This window comes from Lynx rufus, unplaced genomic scaffold (genome assembly GCF_022079265.1).
Source record: "Lynx rufus isolate CCGP_SWC_20201006 ecotype Redwood Valley unplaced genomic scaffold, mLynRuf1.p SCAF_1, whole genome shotgun sequence".
NCBI classification, from domain to species: Eukaryota; Metazoa; Chordata; class Mammalia; order Carnivora; family Felidae; genus Lynx; species Lynx rufus.
The window spans coordinates 213,697,795-213,717,108 of record NW_025814823.1 but is presented as its reverse complement, the minus strand read 5'-3'; the positions used below and the strand labels follow the sequence as shown (position 1 = coordinate 213,717,108).

Sequence of the window (19,314 nt, the reverse complement as noted above, 5' to 3'; positions counted from 1 at the left end):
ATCAATATTACCTGTTAAAAATGTTTCTAGAATTCATGTTCCTCTCTTATCTCCACCAGCATCACCTAATTCAAGCTACCACCACCCATTTGGACCACACGCTTTGCAGCTGGTCTACCCACATCTGTCCACTTTTCTGATCCATTCTCCACCCTAAAGCAGCAGTGTTACTTTCAGCACACAGTCTGCTTTGCATTATTGGCAGGATGAAGACAATGACTTGATATGGGCCTGTGCAGCCTGGCCCCTCCCTACCTGTCCAATCTGGTTTCCTACCATCCTCTTCCTCAGTCTGCACATTGGCCACACTGGCCTTTCAACCTCCCATACCTGCCATGCTCATTCTCATCCTGAGTTGTTTCCACAGGATGCTCCTTCTATAAAATGCTTCTCCTCTACTTCTCCGCCCTATGAAGTCTGTGTATCCATCAGATCTCATGACAAGGGCCATTTCTATTACCAGGTTCTCACAGCCCTATGTATCTCTCTCCCTCCTAGCCCTTGTCACAGTTGCAATTTCACATTTGTTCTATGTATTTAAGTCTGTCTCCCCAACAATCTAAACTCTGAGGGTAAGTCCTTATCTGTTTTTATGCTCACCATGTATCCCCAGAATCCAATACAGGCCCTGCACATGGTACGTGTTCAAAAGATTTTGCTAATTTCATGAGCAATGACTAAGTAGTGAGATGTTTTAAAGAGGTTTTAAAACCACTTGAGCAGGGACCAGAGAAACATAGGGCTTAAGATATGATATCTAGGCTTGAGCCATTACTATAGATGGCATCACTAAATGCTCTAATCGTATGGTAAAGTGCTGGAGAAAAGAGTGTGTTCCACTGAACACAGTCACGCATGTGGTATTCATCCAGAAAGACCAGAAATTGTGAAGCCTGTCCAGTAAGAACTGTAGGAGCACGACAGCCGTGGATGGGGCTGGCGTCATCCCAGGATCCAACAGCCAATCCAACGAGCCTCTAGTGACAGTTGCCTGTGTGCTTACTTACATCGCCATCTGGTTTCAGAGAGGGGCCTGGACTCCATTTTAACCCTTTACTACTTCTATCCCACCATTCTTCAACTCTTGACACTCCCTGCCCAGCTGCCTAAGAGCAAACAGTGACAATCGTACTTCCAAAGCTATGAAACATGGGATAAAAGTCCTAGCTGACCCCAATTAAGTATCTTGGTTCAATGGGTAGGAAAAAAAGGTAGAAAAGTATGGTTCTTTAATAATTAAGGAGAATTGGTTCTCCTAGTTACACTGACAGACTTTTCTTGAACTCTGCAAGACTCCTGAAAACCAACTCATTTGAAAATGATGCAAATTTTCAGGGCACCTGGGTGGCTCAGTAGGTTGAGCATCAGACTTCCTGCCCAGGTCATGATCTCACGGTTCACGAGCTGGAGTCCCACACTGGGCCCTCTGCTGACAGTGCAGGGCCCGCTTCAGATCCTCTGTCCCCCTCTCTCTCTTCCCTTCCCCTGCTCATGCTCTCTCTCTCAAAAATAAACAAACATTAAAAAAAAAGAAAATGATGCAAATTTTCAACAAACGTAGCAGTTACAAATGGACCAAATGATTTGTGTGGCACCTCTTGCGACTCCATCTGAGTGTGGACATTTTGTGCCATTACGGTGCAAAAGAATGGCAAAGACTGCTGTCAGCAGTCACAGCATGCCCACAGTTTCCAAACTAGGGTATCCCAGTGGCCTGAGTTCAGTCACAACAGTGGCTGAACATAAATGGGGAACAGTTCTACCACAGTGGTAGGATGGGAGTTGGGGTTTGTAGTCACTAATTCCTTATTTCAACATTTACCCCAATGTTTTGGCTACTGTTTGTTTTAATTTAAAAAGAGAACAAGGGCATGAATAACAAGTCTTCCTGTTTCCGCACGGTTTACCCCAGAGATCAAAAGGAGCCGCAGGAGTACCACCCACCCCTAGGACCTGCCAGTGCCCCCACATCATCTAAAAAGCCCACCCCACGCTGAGCCAGAAGCGCTCCTCTCCTGGCAATCTGTGACAACTGCCACCCATTCTTCCGCAAGCTGATGGCCCAAAGAAGACACACCTACCGGAACCTGGATCATCCACGTGGCCTGGCACTAAAACGTTGTCAATGGCATCTCTTCTCAGAACTCTGTTTCTGAGAAGGAGTGGCCCGAAGCACAGGGCTCCGATGAGCCCGAGGAGCGAATCTAGTGAGTCAACACTAAAGCTGAATGTCTGGTTACTCAGAGCTGCGGGGTGACCCATCTCTAATACATACCAATTCATTTCAACAAACAGCTCCCGAACATCCTAAATACCTAATGCTGAGAATAAAAAGATAAATAAGAATTGACTTCTGCTCTCACTAAATCCAGACAAATAAAAAGTCATAATTGGAACGGTGGGTGAACAATGAAATAAATACTAGAAGCCTACAAAAGATTATATATCAAGACTGCATCATCTCATGTAATCCTCACAACTCTGTTAACAGCCATTACCGTTCCCATTTTACTGATGAGGAAAACAAGGCCGACCTAGGTTAAATGAAGTGAGACTTGAGCCTCAGTTTACCTGATCAGAATCATATTCTTCACTATAATATAACCTGCCTCTGCCTGCTGGCCACATCCTTCTCCAGGGCACCGTCTTACCCCTGCCTTTTCGCACCCTCTTTCACCGATGAACTATCACTTCTCGCGTACCTGCTGTACTCCAGCACAGCAAACCCAGGAGAGAACAGAACACACTGCCTCTGCCTCCCCACCCAGAGCACACAGGAGTCGACCACAGTACATGCATAACAAAGATGTGTGCGAAGCGCTGCTCTCGGGGACGGACAGGCCATGATGGGAACACAGCAGGAACACCAAACCGCACTCACACAGGGTTAGAGAAGATGGCTCCCCTCAGGAAGTGTCATTTATACTGAGACCTGAAAATAAGCAGAAATTAGTTCCAGGCCAAACCACCACTCTCTGGCTGCTCCTCTGCAAGGCTCCTTTCCAGGCGGGGTCCTCCTCCCTCTTCACAAGACCCGTGTTCCCTGCACAAGCTCTCCCACTCACGTCACTTCCAGCAATATAGCGGATGACCCCCAAAGGGCTCTTCACTCCAGATCTCTATTCAAAAGCTCCAGGCCTAGACACCTGAACAGCCTCCTGCCCACCTGCACTGGAATGTTCCTAACATCCTCCAAATTCACATTTTAAAACCAGCTCATCACTCTGCTGCCCACCACCAAACCTGTTCATCCTCCTCTGGGCTCTGACTCAATGATCGGTCCCATCAACAGACACCCAAAAGTCATTCATTTCTCTTTTTTTTTTTTTTAATTTTTTTAAAATGTTTATTTACTGGGGCACCTGGGTGGCTCAGTTGGCTAAGTGTCCTACTTGGGCTCAGGTCACAATCTCACCGTACGTGGGTTCAAGCCCCACATCAGGCTCTGTGCTGACAGCTCAGAGCCTGGATTCTACTTCAGATTCTGTGTCTCCCTCTCTCTCTGCCCCTCCCCAGCTCGCACACGTGTGCGCACTCTCTCAAAAATAAGTAAACCATTAAAAAGTTATTTTTATGTATATTTTACTTATTTATTTATTTATATATATATAAATATATTTAATATATTTATTTATTTTATTTTTCATTTTTATTTATTTTTATTTATTCGGGGGAGGGGCATAAAGAGAGAGGGAGAGAGACAATCCCAAGCAGGCTCCACACTATCAGTGCAGACACGGAGCTCGATCTCACAAACCATGAGATCATGACCTGAGCCAAAATCAAGAGCTGGACACTTACCTGACTGAGCCACCCAGATGTCCCTCTTTTTTTTAAAGTTTTCATTTAAATTCCGGCTAGTTAGCATATAGTGTAGTATTAGTTTCAGGTATACAATGTAGTGACTCAACACTTCCACACATTACCCAGTGTTCATCACAACAAATGCACTCCTTTATCCTCACCACCTATTTAACCGATCCCCCCCCCACCTCCCTTGACCCAGCAGTCATTCTTTACTACTCCCTGCCCCTCATGACCTGTCTGCTCTGCTTTATTAATAGCTCCAGAATCCATCCACATCTGTCCATCCCTTTGCTGCTTTTACTTTCAGCCACCATCACCTCTCACTTTGCATGCTCCCGTGACCACAGCCACTCTGTCACCATCTAGCTCCCAGTGAAGCCACTGGGCCCATCAGTCAATTCAACCGTCCACACAATTCAAGACCCCTGCCAAGATCTCTCCGATCGCCCCTCCCTCCTGTATTGCAACAATCTCTTACCTTGTCAGCCTCCCCAACCGATGACACAAAATGGGGGAGGAGGCTGTACCTGTATGTATTTTCTAGCCTCAGATAGTAAATTGTCAAGAAAAGTCTACTAAAAGAATGCATAAACAGAAACATATAAAGAGACAAGTAATTCTTCTTCCTGGTAATATTCTTTAACTATCCTAAGCATAGTTCTTGACAGATTTTTTTAAATTACTACCTAAGTATGATCAGTACTAAAGTATATGATTAGTGCCAAGTCTTACCAACTTTTGTCACACTTCTTTCTGAACACATTCTAGTCCCATCAATAGGACAGGGGCACATGCAAAGCCAGACTTTAAATATGAAGCTCTATCACTGAAGATACAGCCTAGAAGCTAAATGAATGTACCTACTGTCCAATTCTAGGGAGCTGGAAATCTAGGCAGGATTTGTTCCTGGAGCTGGTTCCCAGACTGCTAGTTCCCTGCTCCTGGCCAGAGGGCTTCACTCGCTTTAGAGCCAGCCTGCTAGCAGGCTCAGTCCCCTCTGAAAGCATGCCCAGGTAACAGCTCTGCTAACCACAGCTCCACTCTATACCCTCTATACACTCTCTGGCATACAAGCAACAATTACTCTGACAAGAAAACAGTATCTGAAGCCAGGAAAGCAGACATGCAGTAAGAGGTGAACTGACAATCTCTGTCTGGGCTCAAAGTAACAGACCACAGACTAAGCCGGTTCAGGTATCTGGTCTTTAAGGACTCTGCTATTTACTCACCATGCAGATCAGGTCTCAGCCTTTAATAAGTGTTCATTTCATAGGGTTGTTGGGAACTTTCAATAACATTTCAGACTAAGCATCTATTATACACAAAAATATGTGTCTAACTTAAACACATAAATATATAATTTGCTGGAGGTTTCACTACGTCCACTTCCACATGTCCCATGTCATTATCTTGATAATGATCCTGTAAGGTATTCTCATCCCTGCTTTACAGATAAGGCCAATGAAGCTCCAAGAGGTTAAATCGTGTGTCTGGACTCATACAGCTAAACAGGTGATGAAGCCAGAACTTGTTCGCAGGAGTTCCGACACCTGGCTTAGTACTTTTGATTTTTACTTTGTTTTTGTAAAAGTTGTACTAGGATACAAATTCAGGGGCGTCTGGCTGGCTCGGTTGGTAGATCATATGACTCTTGACCTTGGGGTTGTGAGTTGAAGCCCCACATTGGGCACAGAGTTTGCTTAAAAAAAAAAAAAAGGCAAATTCATACACCATACAAATCACCTACTTAAAGCACATAATTCAGTGGTGTTTAGTATATTCAGTTATCCAACTATCACAACAATCAATTTTAGGATATTTTCATCACACCTAAAAGAAACATGGTACCCATTAGCATTCATCCCCCCTATTCTCCCTGACACCACCCTAACACCACTCTGAGCCCTAGGTAACTACGAATCTTAAACTTTTTTCCTATTACAAAATAATAGCATCAAGTGTCCTTTCAACTGTAAAAAGTGTTCAGGACAGGGAAACAGGAGACAACCTGTAACAGTGCATTACCCTAACAGCTAAGCAATACTTACTCATGTGCCCATTCTAAATCCTTGCATTCACGTTTAGACTGCTTTTTCCCCTTATCTCGGTTTTTTTTTCTTAAAGGAAGAAAAGTAACTGCTCGCTAAGACCCAAATTAAGTCCCTCACTCTGGTTTGACAGCTCATCACTTATTGAATGACAGTAAAAGCATTACTCATTCATGCTTCTTGACAACAATCACTCTAACAGATGACTGTTGGGGTACAGAGACCAAGAACAGAGTCAGGAACCACACTAACGGCCTACACACAGTTCTCACCTCACCACCCCAATCACTCTCCCGGAGAAATAAAAAAGAGGCTCAGAACGATGCTCCCACCAGCTCCCCTGAGGCCCCCTCTTGGGATGGCCACAGTCCTCTCTGAAGCCACGTGACCTCCAGGAGGCCACACTCTGTGGCACTGCAGGCCAAAGAGCTTACAGCTCTGTTGGAGAAAGATCTGCAGACACAAAGCAATGACACACAAGGAGTAGAAAATAAATGCTCGACTGTAGCAACAAAGAACCCAGAGCTACAGACGGTCTGTACCATGGGCAAAAAGGAAGGGAGAATGCCAATTAGGAAAGACTGGCGAACACAGAGAGGCTGAAGTGGCTCTGGCCTTCAGTGTTCCCTGGCCAGCAGCCTTTCCCACTACACTCCTCGCTCACTTTTCTCTATTTGGGTTTCCCCTATGACTTCATTTGAAATAGCAGTTCTCAATAGGGGATGAAGGAAAAAATAATAATTAACAGAAAAAAAAAATGTGGATACTTACAGCAGGTGCCCCTCCCCCCCCCACACCCTTCCCTGACCCTAAAGCACATTCAAATCTCTAAACCAGGACTTGGTACAGTGTATTTATTTTGAAAAAGCTCCCCCAAAGAACCATGCTGTTTAAAAAAAAAAAATAAGGGGGGGGAGGGGCACCTGGGTGGCTCAGTCAGTTAAGCATCCAACTATTGGTTTCAGCTCAGGTCATGATCTCACAGTTTGTGAGTTTGAGCCCCACATCGGGCTCCATGATGACAGCGTAAAGCTTGCTTCAGATTCTCTCCCCCTCTCTCTCTGCTCCTCCCCTGCTCACGCACTCTCTCTCTCAAATAACTTAAAAAAAAATTTTTTTTAATTTCCTTGGGCAAAATAGGTTGAAAAGCACTTGCCTAGGCCAACTCTATGAATCAGGAAATGACAGCCAAAGAGGTCAAGGGGGCTCCCTCAAAATCACACAGAAAAAAATGAACAGAGTCCTGGCCTCCCAAATGCAAACTAACACTCTCTCAACAAACCAGAAGAAGGCAGGAATCTGCAGTGAGTCTGGAAAGGGTGTTAAGATTTGGGAAAGCGGCAGGCACACAGGAGGACTCTTAAATGGGAAAATGACACACGCAGGCTGCACCCAGCAGGAACCTGGCTGTGCCGTGCAGGGTGACTCAGGTAGAGGGAGAGACCAGGTAAGCATCTATGGTCTGTGGTTCCAAACACAGCAAGGAGGGAGGAATGAATGGAAGTGAAGACAAACCAGCAAAGAGGGCACCCCCCAAGGGAACCCTGGAAACTGTGATGGCCAGGAGTATAACTGGCTGGCTGGGGAGAGAAGGGGCCACTGGCAGGCTAATTTAAAAGGAAGATAGCCACGCTGGATCGGACAGAAGGCCCAGGACATGAAACACTGCCCAAACCTCAGGTCCTCCTGCATGCCTTCAAGACAAGGAAAAACACTGTGAGAGAAGGACAGAGAAGGAATCCATGAAAGAGCTTACTGAAAAAGAAAGCTATGAAGGAAGGGAAGCCCTCTGGATGGAGAGGAAAGGCGTCCTTTGTGGGCACCTGCAAAAGGGACAGCACCCCGCACTCTGGTGACCAGCCTCTGAGAGTGCAAGGGAAGAACAATGCTAGAAGGGAACATAAGAAATGTCGCCACTATCGGGACCTGCACTTATGGCCCAAAGAATGAACACATGCGCACGTGTGTGCACACACACACACACATACACACACACACCCCTGCAGCTTCTGGGGTAAAAGGTAATAGCTACTATAACAGTTAACATTTAATAAGGGTTTGCTGCACTTTGGGTACTATGTTAACTTTGATGGACTGCCTCACTTAAGACTAACAATCTTATGAGCTAGACACAACTGTTTTTATTCCCATTTCAGAAGTCAGGAAACCGAGGCTCAGAGAAGTTAAATACCCAGACCAAATCCACAAGGCAAGTAGCAGAGCTCTAATTCCAAAGCTGTGCTCTTAACCACATTACACTAAAAGTTAAAGAGGGTAGCACTGGAATGTATACAAGTGCTGGAGAAAAGTAGCAGGTGGCAGTTACAGGGCTGTCAGAATCTCAGAGTCGAAGCTAACTGACATGACTAACAACAGCTGCAAACACACATGGCATTGCCTTCTGTGCACCAACCTCCTGCCCCACTCCCAGGACTGCTACACAAATACTAGGTCAGCTGAATAGCTGGCAAGGAGCTAAAAGCCTTGGAATAGGAGCTTTTCCGTGGTCTTGGACCAAGAGGAACCAGGAGCAAACGAGAAGGTGCCTACAGGCTCACAAAGGGCCAGACTGACTTCATGGTAAAGCAGTATTTGCAGAAAGCAGAATAACAAGCCTGCGTGTCCTAGCAGCACCCCTCGGATTCTACTTTTCAGGATTTAGCCCACTTCACCCCCCACCACGCCTTACATAAGGTATGAGACAGATGCTTCGACCACCTGGGCCCAACATGCCCATGAGCCTTTCGAGCTGTCCCTGTTGCCTGCCCACTACATCATCCCCCTCCTCCCCACACCAGCACCCACCCTCACACTGCCCTCACCAAGTCCTACGCTGCCTTCACATGAGGCCAAATGCTGCCGCAGCCTTCTGTGCTCCAAAAGCATTCTGTGCACGCCTCCTTCATGAACAGGCAGCACCTACTTCTGTGCATTAGAGCCATCTGTTGACTTGCTGTCTCTCTAACAGAATGTGAACCCCCTGAAAGCACAGACTGTTTTTATGCATTCCTAATTCTAACACGGTGCAAATGGGAGGTACACGATCGATAATTCTCCCAATTCAAGTGACTATCAGTAATAACAGCATCTAGGCGTGCCTGGATGGCTCAGTCGGGTAAGCATCTGACTTCAGCTCAGGTCATGATCTCACAGTTCGTGAGCTCGAGTCCCATGTCAGGCTCTGTGCTGACAGCTCAGAGCCTGGAGCCTGCTTCAGATTCTGTGTCTCCCTCTCGCTCTGTCCCTTCCTTGCTCACACTCTGTCTCTCTCTCTCTCTCTCTCTCAAAAATAAGCAAAAAAAAAAAAATTTTTTTTTAAATAATAGCATCTTAACAGTCATGTCATGTACACGTGGTTATTTCTTATCACATTCAAAGTCAGCCTGCAGGGAAGATGGTCATTCAATGTTACAGTTGAGGAAAAAAAATCTGAAAGGTGAAACCACACTGGGAAGTGGATCTCAAGGGATTAAAGCAAAACAGGAATTCGATTGTATGTCTAGAGAAAAGGTAAGAATACAGTGAGATTTTTTATCCAAAAATCTGGGCTCATTGCCTTCAAGGTATTCTTGGGAATTTTAAAACTCTCTTAGCAAGAAAAGCAACACACCCAGCAGCTCAGGACCACTGTCTCAAACAGGGGTTGGCAATCTGTCATAAGGGAAGGGTAGACAGGTGTCTGGCTGGCTCAGTTGGAACAGCATGTGACTCTTGGTCTCAGGGTTGTGAGTTTGAGCCCCATTTGGGGTGTGGAGATTACTTAAAAATAAAATCTTAAAAAAAATAAAATTAAATTATAAAAAGGAAAGGCAGACTTCAAAATATTTCACCAAGGTGTCCAGGACTTCCATTCACAAGCCCTGCTTTTCTTGTGGCTGCAACCCTTCCCTTTCCCAAAAGCAAATGACTGAGGGCTTAGATGCCACCTCTGAAGGGCTTCCCCCACTGAAGTCTATAGGGAATAATGAAGGACAGGGGCACAGGAGGTAAAAGTGATGATTATACTATTTTAGGAAAAGTATTTACCTATGAAAGCAAAACAGCACAGGCTTGCAACTGCCTTTTAAATAAAGTTATTACTTCCAGGGGTAATCTGATTTTACTTACTCATATCTTAAGTAAACCATTGAACAGATGTGATACATGGACAAAATTTGGCCTACAATAGAGTCATTAGAAATGAAGGACAATGGGGGCACCTGGCTGGCTCAGTCAATAGAGCATGCGACTCCTGATCTCAGGGTTGTGAGTTCAAGCCTCATGTTGGAGGCAGAGATTAAAGAAAAAGAAAAATAAAAAAAAGCAAAGAAAAGAAAAGAAAAGAAAAAAGAAAAAAAAAAAAAAAGAAATGAGGGAAGAGGGAAAAATACATCTCCAGCACAAAACTAGCAAAATGTCAAAGGCCAAATGTTAATAATGAAAAAAGTCAACTAGTAAGTGTTCTCATTAGGTTGGAATTTTAAATATAATTAAATCATTCTCAAATATATAAAGGAACAAAGAAAAGAGGAAAAGAAACTTTCAGAGATAGTGAAAAACACTCTAAGAAAGAGTTACCACACAGTGAATTTTCTGGGCATGATACCATGGCAACAACCACAACAACTAAATACTCCACTTTCATTAATACCTTAGCTGGGAAAGATTTCTGTATTCTAAGATTAATGATTAAGCACTTTCTGAAACCATCCAAATGGTCCTGACCAACAACTTAGTGACAGCAACAACAGCCCACATCTACTAAAGGCTAACCATGTGCCAAGTACTCTAAGGACTTCCATAATCACACTTAATATTCATAAATGTTCACATATACCTATCAGAGATTATTATTATTATGATTTCCATCTTCCAGGTAGACATACAACCAAGGCTTAGAGGATGGCCTCACTCACAGCCAAAATAAGCGGTTGTCTGCCCTCCTTAGAGTTGTGACCCTGGAGGCATGCAGAGGGGACTGAGGACAGAAGTGGCCCTGTGGCCCTTCCAGCTCTTGAGCAGCTTCACTCTGCTCCATTTGTACCTCCCCTCTTCATCCTCCCAAAACAACAAAAGATTAGAGGTTGTAAGAATTATTTCAGCTCCGGGCGTCTGGAGGGCTCAGTTGGTTAAGCATCTGACTCTTGACCTTGGCTGGGGTCATGATCTCATGGCTCCTGAGCTCACTGCACTAACAGCATGGACCCTGCTTGGAATTCTTTCTCCCTCTCTCTCTGTCCCACCCCACTTGTGCTCTCTCTTTCAAAATAAACAAACAAATTTGGGGCGCCTCGGTGGCACAGTTGGTTAAGTGTCCGACTCAGCTCAGGTCATGATCTCAAGGTTCCCGAGTTTGAGCTCCATATAGGGCTCTCTGCTGTTAGCATGGAACCTACTTCTAATCCTCTGTCCTCCCCATCTCTGTCCTTCCCCCACATGTACTCAGAGTCTCTCTCTCTCTCAAAAATAAACATTAAAATAAATAATAAACTTTAAAAAATTTTTTTTAAAATTATTCCATACAAAATTTTTAAAAAGAATTATTCCAGCTCTATCCTACCTCCCAACCTCTCTCAAGCAGTTTATTTTAAATGATTCATTAAACTGCAAACCCGCCGATCTTCTTGTTGTCTCCCCAAAACACATCAGAAGCCACAAGCATAACTCATGGGAAACTAAGGGTAGTTTCCTGCTGGTAAAACAACTCAAAGTGCACACTCTCCTGTCACAGATCAGCAGTACCATCTTCAAACATGACAACCACATGCAGGTTATACATTTTTACATATATTATGACTGGGAACAAAGCAAGAACATACTAACAACTGGAAATAACTGCTTTGGTTAAGATAGCATAATTAATGGTAATTTTACTTTTCTAACTTCGGAAGTCTGCAACTTTGTTACATTCTTTTTTCTTTTTTTTAATATTGTCTTTATCATAAAAATAGGTATACATCTTTTAAGGTGATTTAAAAAATCCAATTCTAAGAACACCGTCATGCAGGATGGTTTAATGTGAAATTATTCCAAGAATGTCAAACATCTTGTTGAAGATGCTCAGAGAAAAATCTAGAACTTTAAATTTCTAGTATGGGTTGCCCTCAGCCTAAGATTTCGATGGTAGCCATCACATTTGGTGATGGTAGCCAACATTTTGATGGTTTCACCATCACAGAGGAAAGTAGGGTGCAGGAGAGCATCGGGTTCTGAGACAGAGGCTGTCAGTGTGGCAGCTGTTCGATCAAGCTGCAGGAAGTGTTGCCGGACGTAGCCTCATGACATCTTTTGATGCTCCATCTGCAGAAGTTGAATGGTATTGGAAAGGATCCAGGGAGATGCCGCAGGAAGCACATGCAGGAGAGAAAAAGCGGAAGCTTTGGAGAGATCATCAGACTATAAAAGCCACAGCTAAGAAAGTGGTCATTTTAGGAAGAACTTTTGATGTCCTTTATATCACTGTCAATGACCTCTAAGTTCAAGGAGAAAATTCTGCAGTCATCAAAAAATTAGTTTGGAATGGAAAAAAGTTAAGAGTCTTTAAAAAAGAAAAGTGAATGGATCTAGACTTGCTTTTAAAGGTATATCTTTAAGTTTATTTATTTTGAGAGAGAGAGAGAGAGTGCACACACACAAGCCGGGGAGGGGCAGAGAAAGAGGGAGAGAGGGAATGCCAAGCAAGCTCCATGCTGTCACCCCAGAGCCTGACTCTGGGATTCAATCCAAGGAACCGTGAGATCCTGACCTGAGCTGAAATCAAGAGTCAGACGCTTAAACAACTGAGCCACTCAGGCACCCCTAAAGGTATTTTTTATTGCTGGGACTGAGCAAGGAAGTCTGATTTAGGATAAGCCAATCTCTTCTAGCCACGGATCCACCCAACTCATCAAAGTCAGTAGTCCAGCACAGTAGTGTTTCACCAAAAATAACCTCAATCATTTCATCTGTTTTGTATCCCCAACCTCTAGAACAATGCCTCGTACTTGCAGGTGCTTTAAGTAAATATCAGCTGAATGAATCTCCAAGGGGCCCTTGTATCCACTCACAGTCACCTAGTGGAGAAGCTAACAAAAGCCAAGAACAAAACTGCTACTAGAGAACACGAATGAGAAAGCACTTTAGCATGTGAATGCCGATCATGACTACAGGCATGTTTCACTAATAATACTCCCTGCATTCATAAATGTAAGTACGGAAGAACAGCCTTGGAGTCAAACTGCGTGAGTTTAAATCTTGGCACCACCCCTTGCCAGCTATGGCCGTGAGCAAGGTACTAATTTCACTGGTTCTCTCCACATCTAAACACACAAAACGGAGGGAATAGTATCCACTGCATAAGATAGTTGAAAGGATGAAATGAGAGAAGCACAGTTCCTGGGACACAGAAGTGCCTAATAAATATTGGTAATTATTCATTTTATTATTCTGATATATACCCCCCGCCCGGCCATTACCTCTTGGAAAAACACTAGATCATAGATAGGTTCACTTCTTTCCATGAAAAGATATGGTGGTAAGTGAAGATTAGGCAATCAAATGCATTCTTTTCCCTAAGGGTTAAATGAGAAGATAAAATTGGCTCTTAAGTCTGGATTTTTTTTTTTTTTTTTGAACCTTCTTCAAGCTTTGTTTCTTTTCTTGCTTTTTCTTCCCATGTCTATGTATTCCCTAAGCTCCCGGGGGCCTGGCTTAGCCATGGGCACCACTGGCTCCAGGAGACAGTTCTCTCTGGTCTGAAATACTTCTGTGGTGTGGACAGGACATTTAACCTTGCGAGGCCGCACTTCCACATTGTGTTACAGAAGAAGAGTACAGTGGTGGAGATTATCTTTAAATTCTCTCCCAAATCTAAAAATCCACAAATGGGGGGGGCACCTGGCTGGCTCAGTTGGTAGAGCATGCGACTCTTGATCTCAGGATTGTGAGTTACAAGTAAGTAACTGATAACTTATTAGTGTATTCAAGTCAAACACTGACTTAAATTCTACTAGAAAGTCCATTTAAATCATACTTGGAAAATCATACAAATATGGACACAAGTACCACAGACTCTAAAAGCTGGATTCTTCTTGGTCTTAGTTTCAGAGAACGCAGGAGCACCCTGAAGCTGTTATTCAACTCCCTTATCACAATGAACCCGGCTCTTGCTAAATCAGAACTTTCCCTTAGGACCATCTAATGGTCCTCTAACTACAGCTTCTTCCTGGCACAGACAATAAGCATTTCTAATCACTATAAATTACCAAACCAGTGCTTACAATTTCAAGGTAACTGACCAGAGAACTGGCAGTCCTGAACAATCAGAACTGATACTCAGCACCAGAGAAGGTGATGAAGTAGAAATCCATTAAAAATCACTCTGCCTTTTTTTTTTTTTTTTTTTGGCTCTTTGTATTACCTAACATCTCCCCATCACAGTATTTCTGTTGTGGAAAATGGGTCTAATTTTTTTTTTTATGTTTATTTATTTTTGAGAGAGAGGGAGACAGAGTGCAAGCAGGGGAGGGGCAGAGAGAGAGGGAGACAGAGAATCCGATGCAGGCTCCAGCCTGTCAGCACAGAGCCCGACGTAGGGCTCGAACCCACAAACTGCAGATCATGACCTAAGGACACTTAACCAACTGAGTCACCCAAGCATCCTATTGGGTCTAATTGAAAATGACATTATAGGTTAACAACTGACGTGGAAAGACATTTACAATATAGATCTCTGGTGAAAAGGCAGATTACAAAATAATATGATTAGCAATATTAATCCCACTTTGGAAAAGACATATGCAGACACCTACACACATACCTGACAGGGTACACTCCACGTTGCTTATAACTTTCCTTTAAAAAATTCTTTTGTCGGGGTGCCTGGGTGGCTCAGTCGGTTAGGCGTCCGACTCCAGCTCAGGTCATGATCTCGTGGTCCGTGAGTTTGAGCCCCGCGTCAGGCTCTGTGCTGACAGCTCAGGGCCTGGAGCCTGTTTCAGATTCTGTGTCTCCCTCTCTCTCTGACCTTCCCCCATTTATGCTGTCTCTCTCTGTCTCAAAAATGAATAAACGTTAAAAAAAATTTTTTTTTAAATAAAAAATTCTTTGTCTTTCTTTTATTATTTTTCTATAATGAACTACAGCTTCTCCTTTATTTACCAAGAAAAGCGGATCTGGCTCCCAAACCATAACCAAATGCCTCCTTGAAGGGGAGACCAGCACCCCGGGATCCCCTTGTACAGAGGCACAATTTCCTTTGCACCGTCTGTCTGGGACTCAGCTGGGGCAGTGATGCTGAGATGTTTCTAGGTACCAGCCATCAGGTACCACCAAGAATGATCCAGTCCTCTCTCTCCTATTCACCTCAATTTCCAGAGCCACTGGCTTCCCACTTACAAGCTTTACTGACTTATAACTCTCCGGGCAGAGTTTACAAAACATGACCAAAGGTCCTAAACTACAGTTCAGGATTTTAACATTCGCGTTCACTGACTTAGAATCAATGACAGAAGAACCCAAGTTAACTCTGGCAGAGGTCCACGTGGAAACTAACTACTATCCTTCATTTTAGGCTGTTCAATGTCAATCTTAGCACAAAAAAACATATAAGCCATCATGTTTAAAAGCATCATCTTCAAATACTTTATCCAGTTAAGTACTTCTGTTTTTTGCACAAAGTGCTGACTCTTGACAGACTCTTTAGCATACTGAAGAAAGCCACTCTTGAACCTTCCAAGATCTAATCAGCCAAGAACAAGTTCATTACCAGGCACAGGTATCATTACATCATAAGGTGTGAAGATTGTTCTGGCAGCTCAGTGACCTACCAGCAAAAAGATGCCTAAGAAACCTGCAAATTCCCAGCTAACAAAAGCAAACCGCATACAAAGAAATGTGATAGGAAGACATACACCAAAGCAGTAAAGATGAGGGCAATATGAAGGAAAGCAGTAGAAAAAGAATGGCAGTCCAGAAAAGTGTTGTGAGGGACGACTCCTACTGAGTGAACCAACAGAAGGTTACCAGGTTCAGTACTTTCAGAGGTACATAAGCTATGCCTCAACGCTGCTCACATGAATTTCCAATAATAGGATATCTAGCAAAAGCTATACACTTAAAAAACAAATTGGTTTCTCACTCCCTCATACCTTTATCTTTTAAAAACCATAAGCAATTTAGGTCAGAGCCCTTCCCTCTGTTAAAAAAATTTTTTTAGAGACAGATTACAACAAAGAAACATAGTATCTACACAGCATTATTTTATAGCAAGAAAACAAAACTGCCAACTAGAAGGATCTGAAAAATGTGACCATTTGGGGGCTGAACCACTCCCCTTCCCTAATTACCCCTCAAAGGAAATATATCAGGCACCGTGGGCAAAGAGGGAAAACATGTCTAACTACAACATGTGCACTTGGTGGATGAAAAATCTGAACATTCTTGAATTCTGGCCACATTTCAGACTTTCCATGTGTAGTTCAATCTCACTGAAGAGGAAAGGTTAAAGATCAAATCAATCATAAAAGACACAAAGAGAAACTGACATTACTTACTCATGATACGAGGGAAACCTATTGAAAATTCAAGATGACCCTGACTCCTTCATCAAGCATCAAAGGAAGAAGTGGTTTTTATTTTCAATTAGGATTAAAAATAAGACCCATTTCAAGAGTATTCTCCATTTGGAGGAAACACACACATTGTGAATTTGAAGATGCATGTGCAAAGGCTTCAGGCCCCAGGTGGTTTTATGGAAGCATTCCTTGATCAAGACCTCTCATCCACAGCCCACCTGCCTGTGCTTTACAGGGGTAGGAAGACAGCTGAAGACCAGAGGTTTGATAGTGCTCGTGCACATGCTGATTAAAGTGCTGGGCAGAGGAGTAGGAAAAACCTTCAGAAATCCAAAATGAGAACACATCTCATTAGGCATTTGGATTGGGAACTCAAGAAGTCCTCAGCATGGCCAACAAGCTGTAACCTCTCTAACCTGGTTTCCTAGGACTCTTCCCCCTCACCTACTAGGCTTCCTCAGGGCTGACTTCCTTGATGAGCCTCCAACACTCCAGACCATTCCCTCTACTAGCACTACTCTTCCCTCAGACCCCAACATCCTTCAAGTCTGCTCAAATGCCACTGTGACATGGAGGAAAATGGTGCCTTTTCTTTTTCCCATGATACTTTTCACCTTCTAATATAACCATATAATATACTCATATTTATTCTATTTGTTGTTTACTCTGATCTCCATCAAATACGCTCCAGGAGAGCGGAGATCTGTTTTGTTCAGAATAGTGCAGGAGGTCAAAAAATATTTTATGAATGAATGAACTTAAGAGTAAAACTCCAGGAGGAAAGCAAGTGGGGGTAAGATGAAAGGGGGAAGAAATGACAGAGGGGAATTCACAAGGGAAAGAACTGTGCTGCTTGCAGATGGGAGGCGGGAGGCAGTGCACGGTATCCCGCCGGCGGCATCAAACAGCCCTCTTAGAAGCAGGCAGCTCTGAAGACTCAACTGAGAAATTCCAAGGGCAGACCCACCCAGACGGCGGGCTCCGGGTAGGTCCCCACGGGAGCCCGGAGCGTCCAGCCCTTCCCCTCCCGCGCGGTGCCCAGAACCCCAGCTCCTCGCCAAGGTAGGCAGGGGGGTCCCGGGCCGCAGCACCTTCCCGGCTCAGGCCCTTTCACCTGGTCGCCAGCGACCGGGCCCTGCGCTCCGGCACCTGCCGGCCCGCGCCGGAGGTCCCCACCTCAGCCCGCGACAGATCTCAGCGCGCCCCCGAGGGCCTCACCCCGCCCGGCTCTCCTCCCGCACCCGCACAGGAAGCGCCCGCGGCCCTCCCCCGCAGCGGGGAGGGGGCTCCCGGCGCCCCTAGCCCCGGCAGCTCCAGTCTGACGCCCCGCCCGCGCGGAGCCCCCTCACCTCTGGGCGCACGTACGACACGAAGGAGGGCTTGGGCGCCTTGGTGCCGCCGCCACCGCCGACTACCCCTTTCCCCAGCATACCGCCGCCCTAGGAAGCAGCGACGCGCGGGAGCAGAGGCGGCCGCTCGGGCTCCGGCAGCGGCGGCGGCCACCAGCACTGGCGGCTGGGGCTCCGCCCATCCCCAGGGCCGCTGCGGCCCCGGCGACGCCCGCATCCGGCTCCGCCGCTGACACCGCTCGCCCCGCCCACTCCGCGCGCGAGCCCAGGGAGTCGGGAACCCGCAACCGGAGACCACGCCCCCTCCGCTCGCGGCGGGCGGGTCTGTCGGGCGCAGATTCGCCTTCAGAGATAGGCTCCACTCCGGCAGAACCCGCCTCATGCGTTCTGTGATTGGCCAGAAGGCACTACCGGCCGGAGCCCCACGCCAAGCTACTTCTTGAATGAACCTGGAGAGATGTTTCCTCAGACCAATCCAGAGAGCGTTCTCTCCGGACTCCCCGGCGATTGGATAGCAAGAATGTCGCTGTCGTCCAATGATCCTACGGTCACTAAGTTGAGAGCAGTTGTTCTTTGCCTTCGTTCTCTTCTTGCTTGCCGTCTTGGTGTAAAACTTCCAGAAGTGTGGTGTATCGAAATCCCCCGTATGAGTTCCAGATACACATCGATGACGTCCAGGTTTATTACTTTGAATGTAGACAAAGATGAGACAATTCAAGTGTTAACAGGCACTTAGGAATAGGTTTGAATGTTTCATCATAAAAGGCCTTGTCAACCTCATTTTTCCACTTGTTTTTGTTTGTGTCTCTTTTTTTAATATTCATTTATTTTTGAGAGAGAGAGAGTGTGAGTGGGAGAGAGGCACAGAGAGAGGGAGACAGAGGATCTCAAGCAGGCTCTGGGCTGACAGCAGAGAGCCGGGGCTCAAACTCACAAACCATGAGATCATGGCCTGAGCCCAAGTCCACCGCTTAACCAACTGAGTCACCCAGGCGCCCCTGTTTCTTTGTGTTTCTAACAATACAAAAGTCCTTAAGAGACTTATTTTATCCACTCTCCCAAGTTATCGATAAAATCCTCATTTTTAGTGCAAATTGCAAAGAAAATCCATTTTCATTTCACATTTGGTGCTAAGCATTATGCTAGACACAAGTGAATAAAACAGGGCCCCGCTGTCAAGAAATTTAGTATGAAAAGCTAGTAAATATTGGCAGTTAATTTTTTCAGTGTCAGGCACTGTGACTAATGCTTTTTGCCCTCTTCATCTCCATAAGCATGCTTCCCAAAGCCACTCCAAATAAACCAAAAATCTAAGTGAAAGTGAATGTGCTTAGTTTTGCAAACATAGTTTCAGGACAAGTCCTGTAGCCTCATTTCCAGCTAGACTGCCATTATTAAGCCTAACAAGTATAGCGGCCCTGGGGCCACAGATGAATAGCATTATCCTGGTTTTCAGGTGAGAAACTAGATGCAAGTAATTTGCCCAGGTCTCACAACTAGTCACTGACAGAGCTAGGATTCGAACCCAGCTTTGTATGATTCCAAAGCCCAAATGTTTAACATTGTAATTACACAAAT

The 19,314-nt window shown here is 44.9% G+C and overlaps 1 protein-coding gene across 2 annotated transcripts in view; it reads right to left on the bottom strand.

Moving 5' to 3' along the window:
• Positions 1–17,864, bottom strand: part of MTMR12 (myotubularin related protein 12) — a 66,052-nt gene extending 48,188 nt beyond the window's left edge. For both annotated transcript variants that reach the window (XM_047093758.1, XM_047093740.1), the window contains exon 1: positions 17,737–17,864. In XM_047093758.1, coding sequence (XP_046949714.1) covers positions 17,737–17,817 — 81 coding nt within the window. In that variant the 5' untranslated portion in view covers positions 17,818–17,864. The remainder of the gene's footprint in view (positions 1–17,736) is intronic.
• Positions 17,865–19,314: the final 1,450 nt, after the last annotated feature.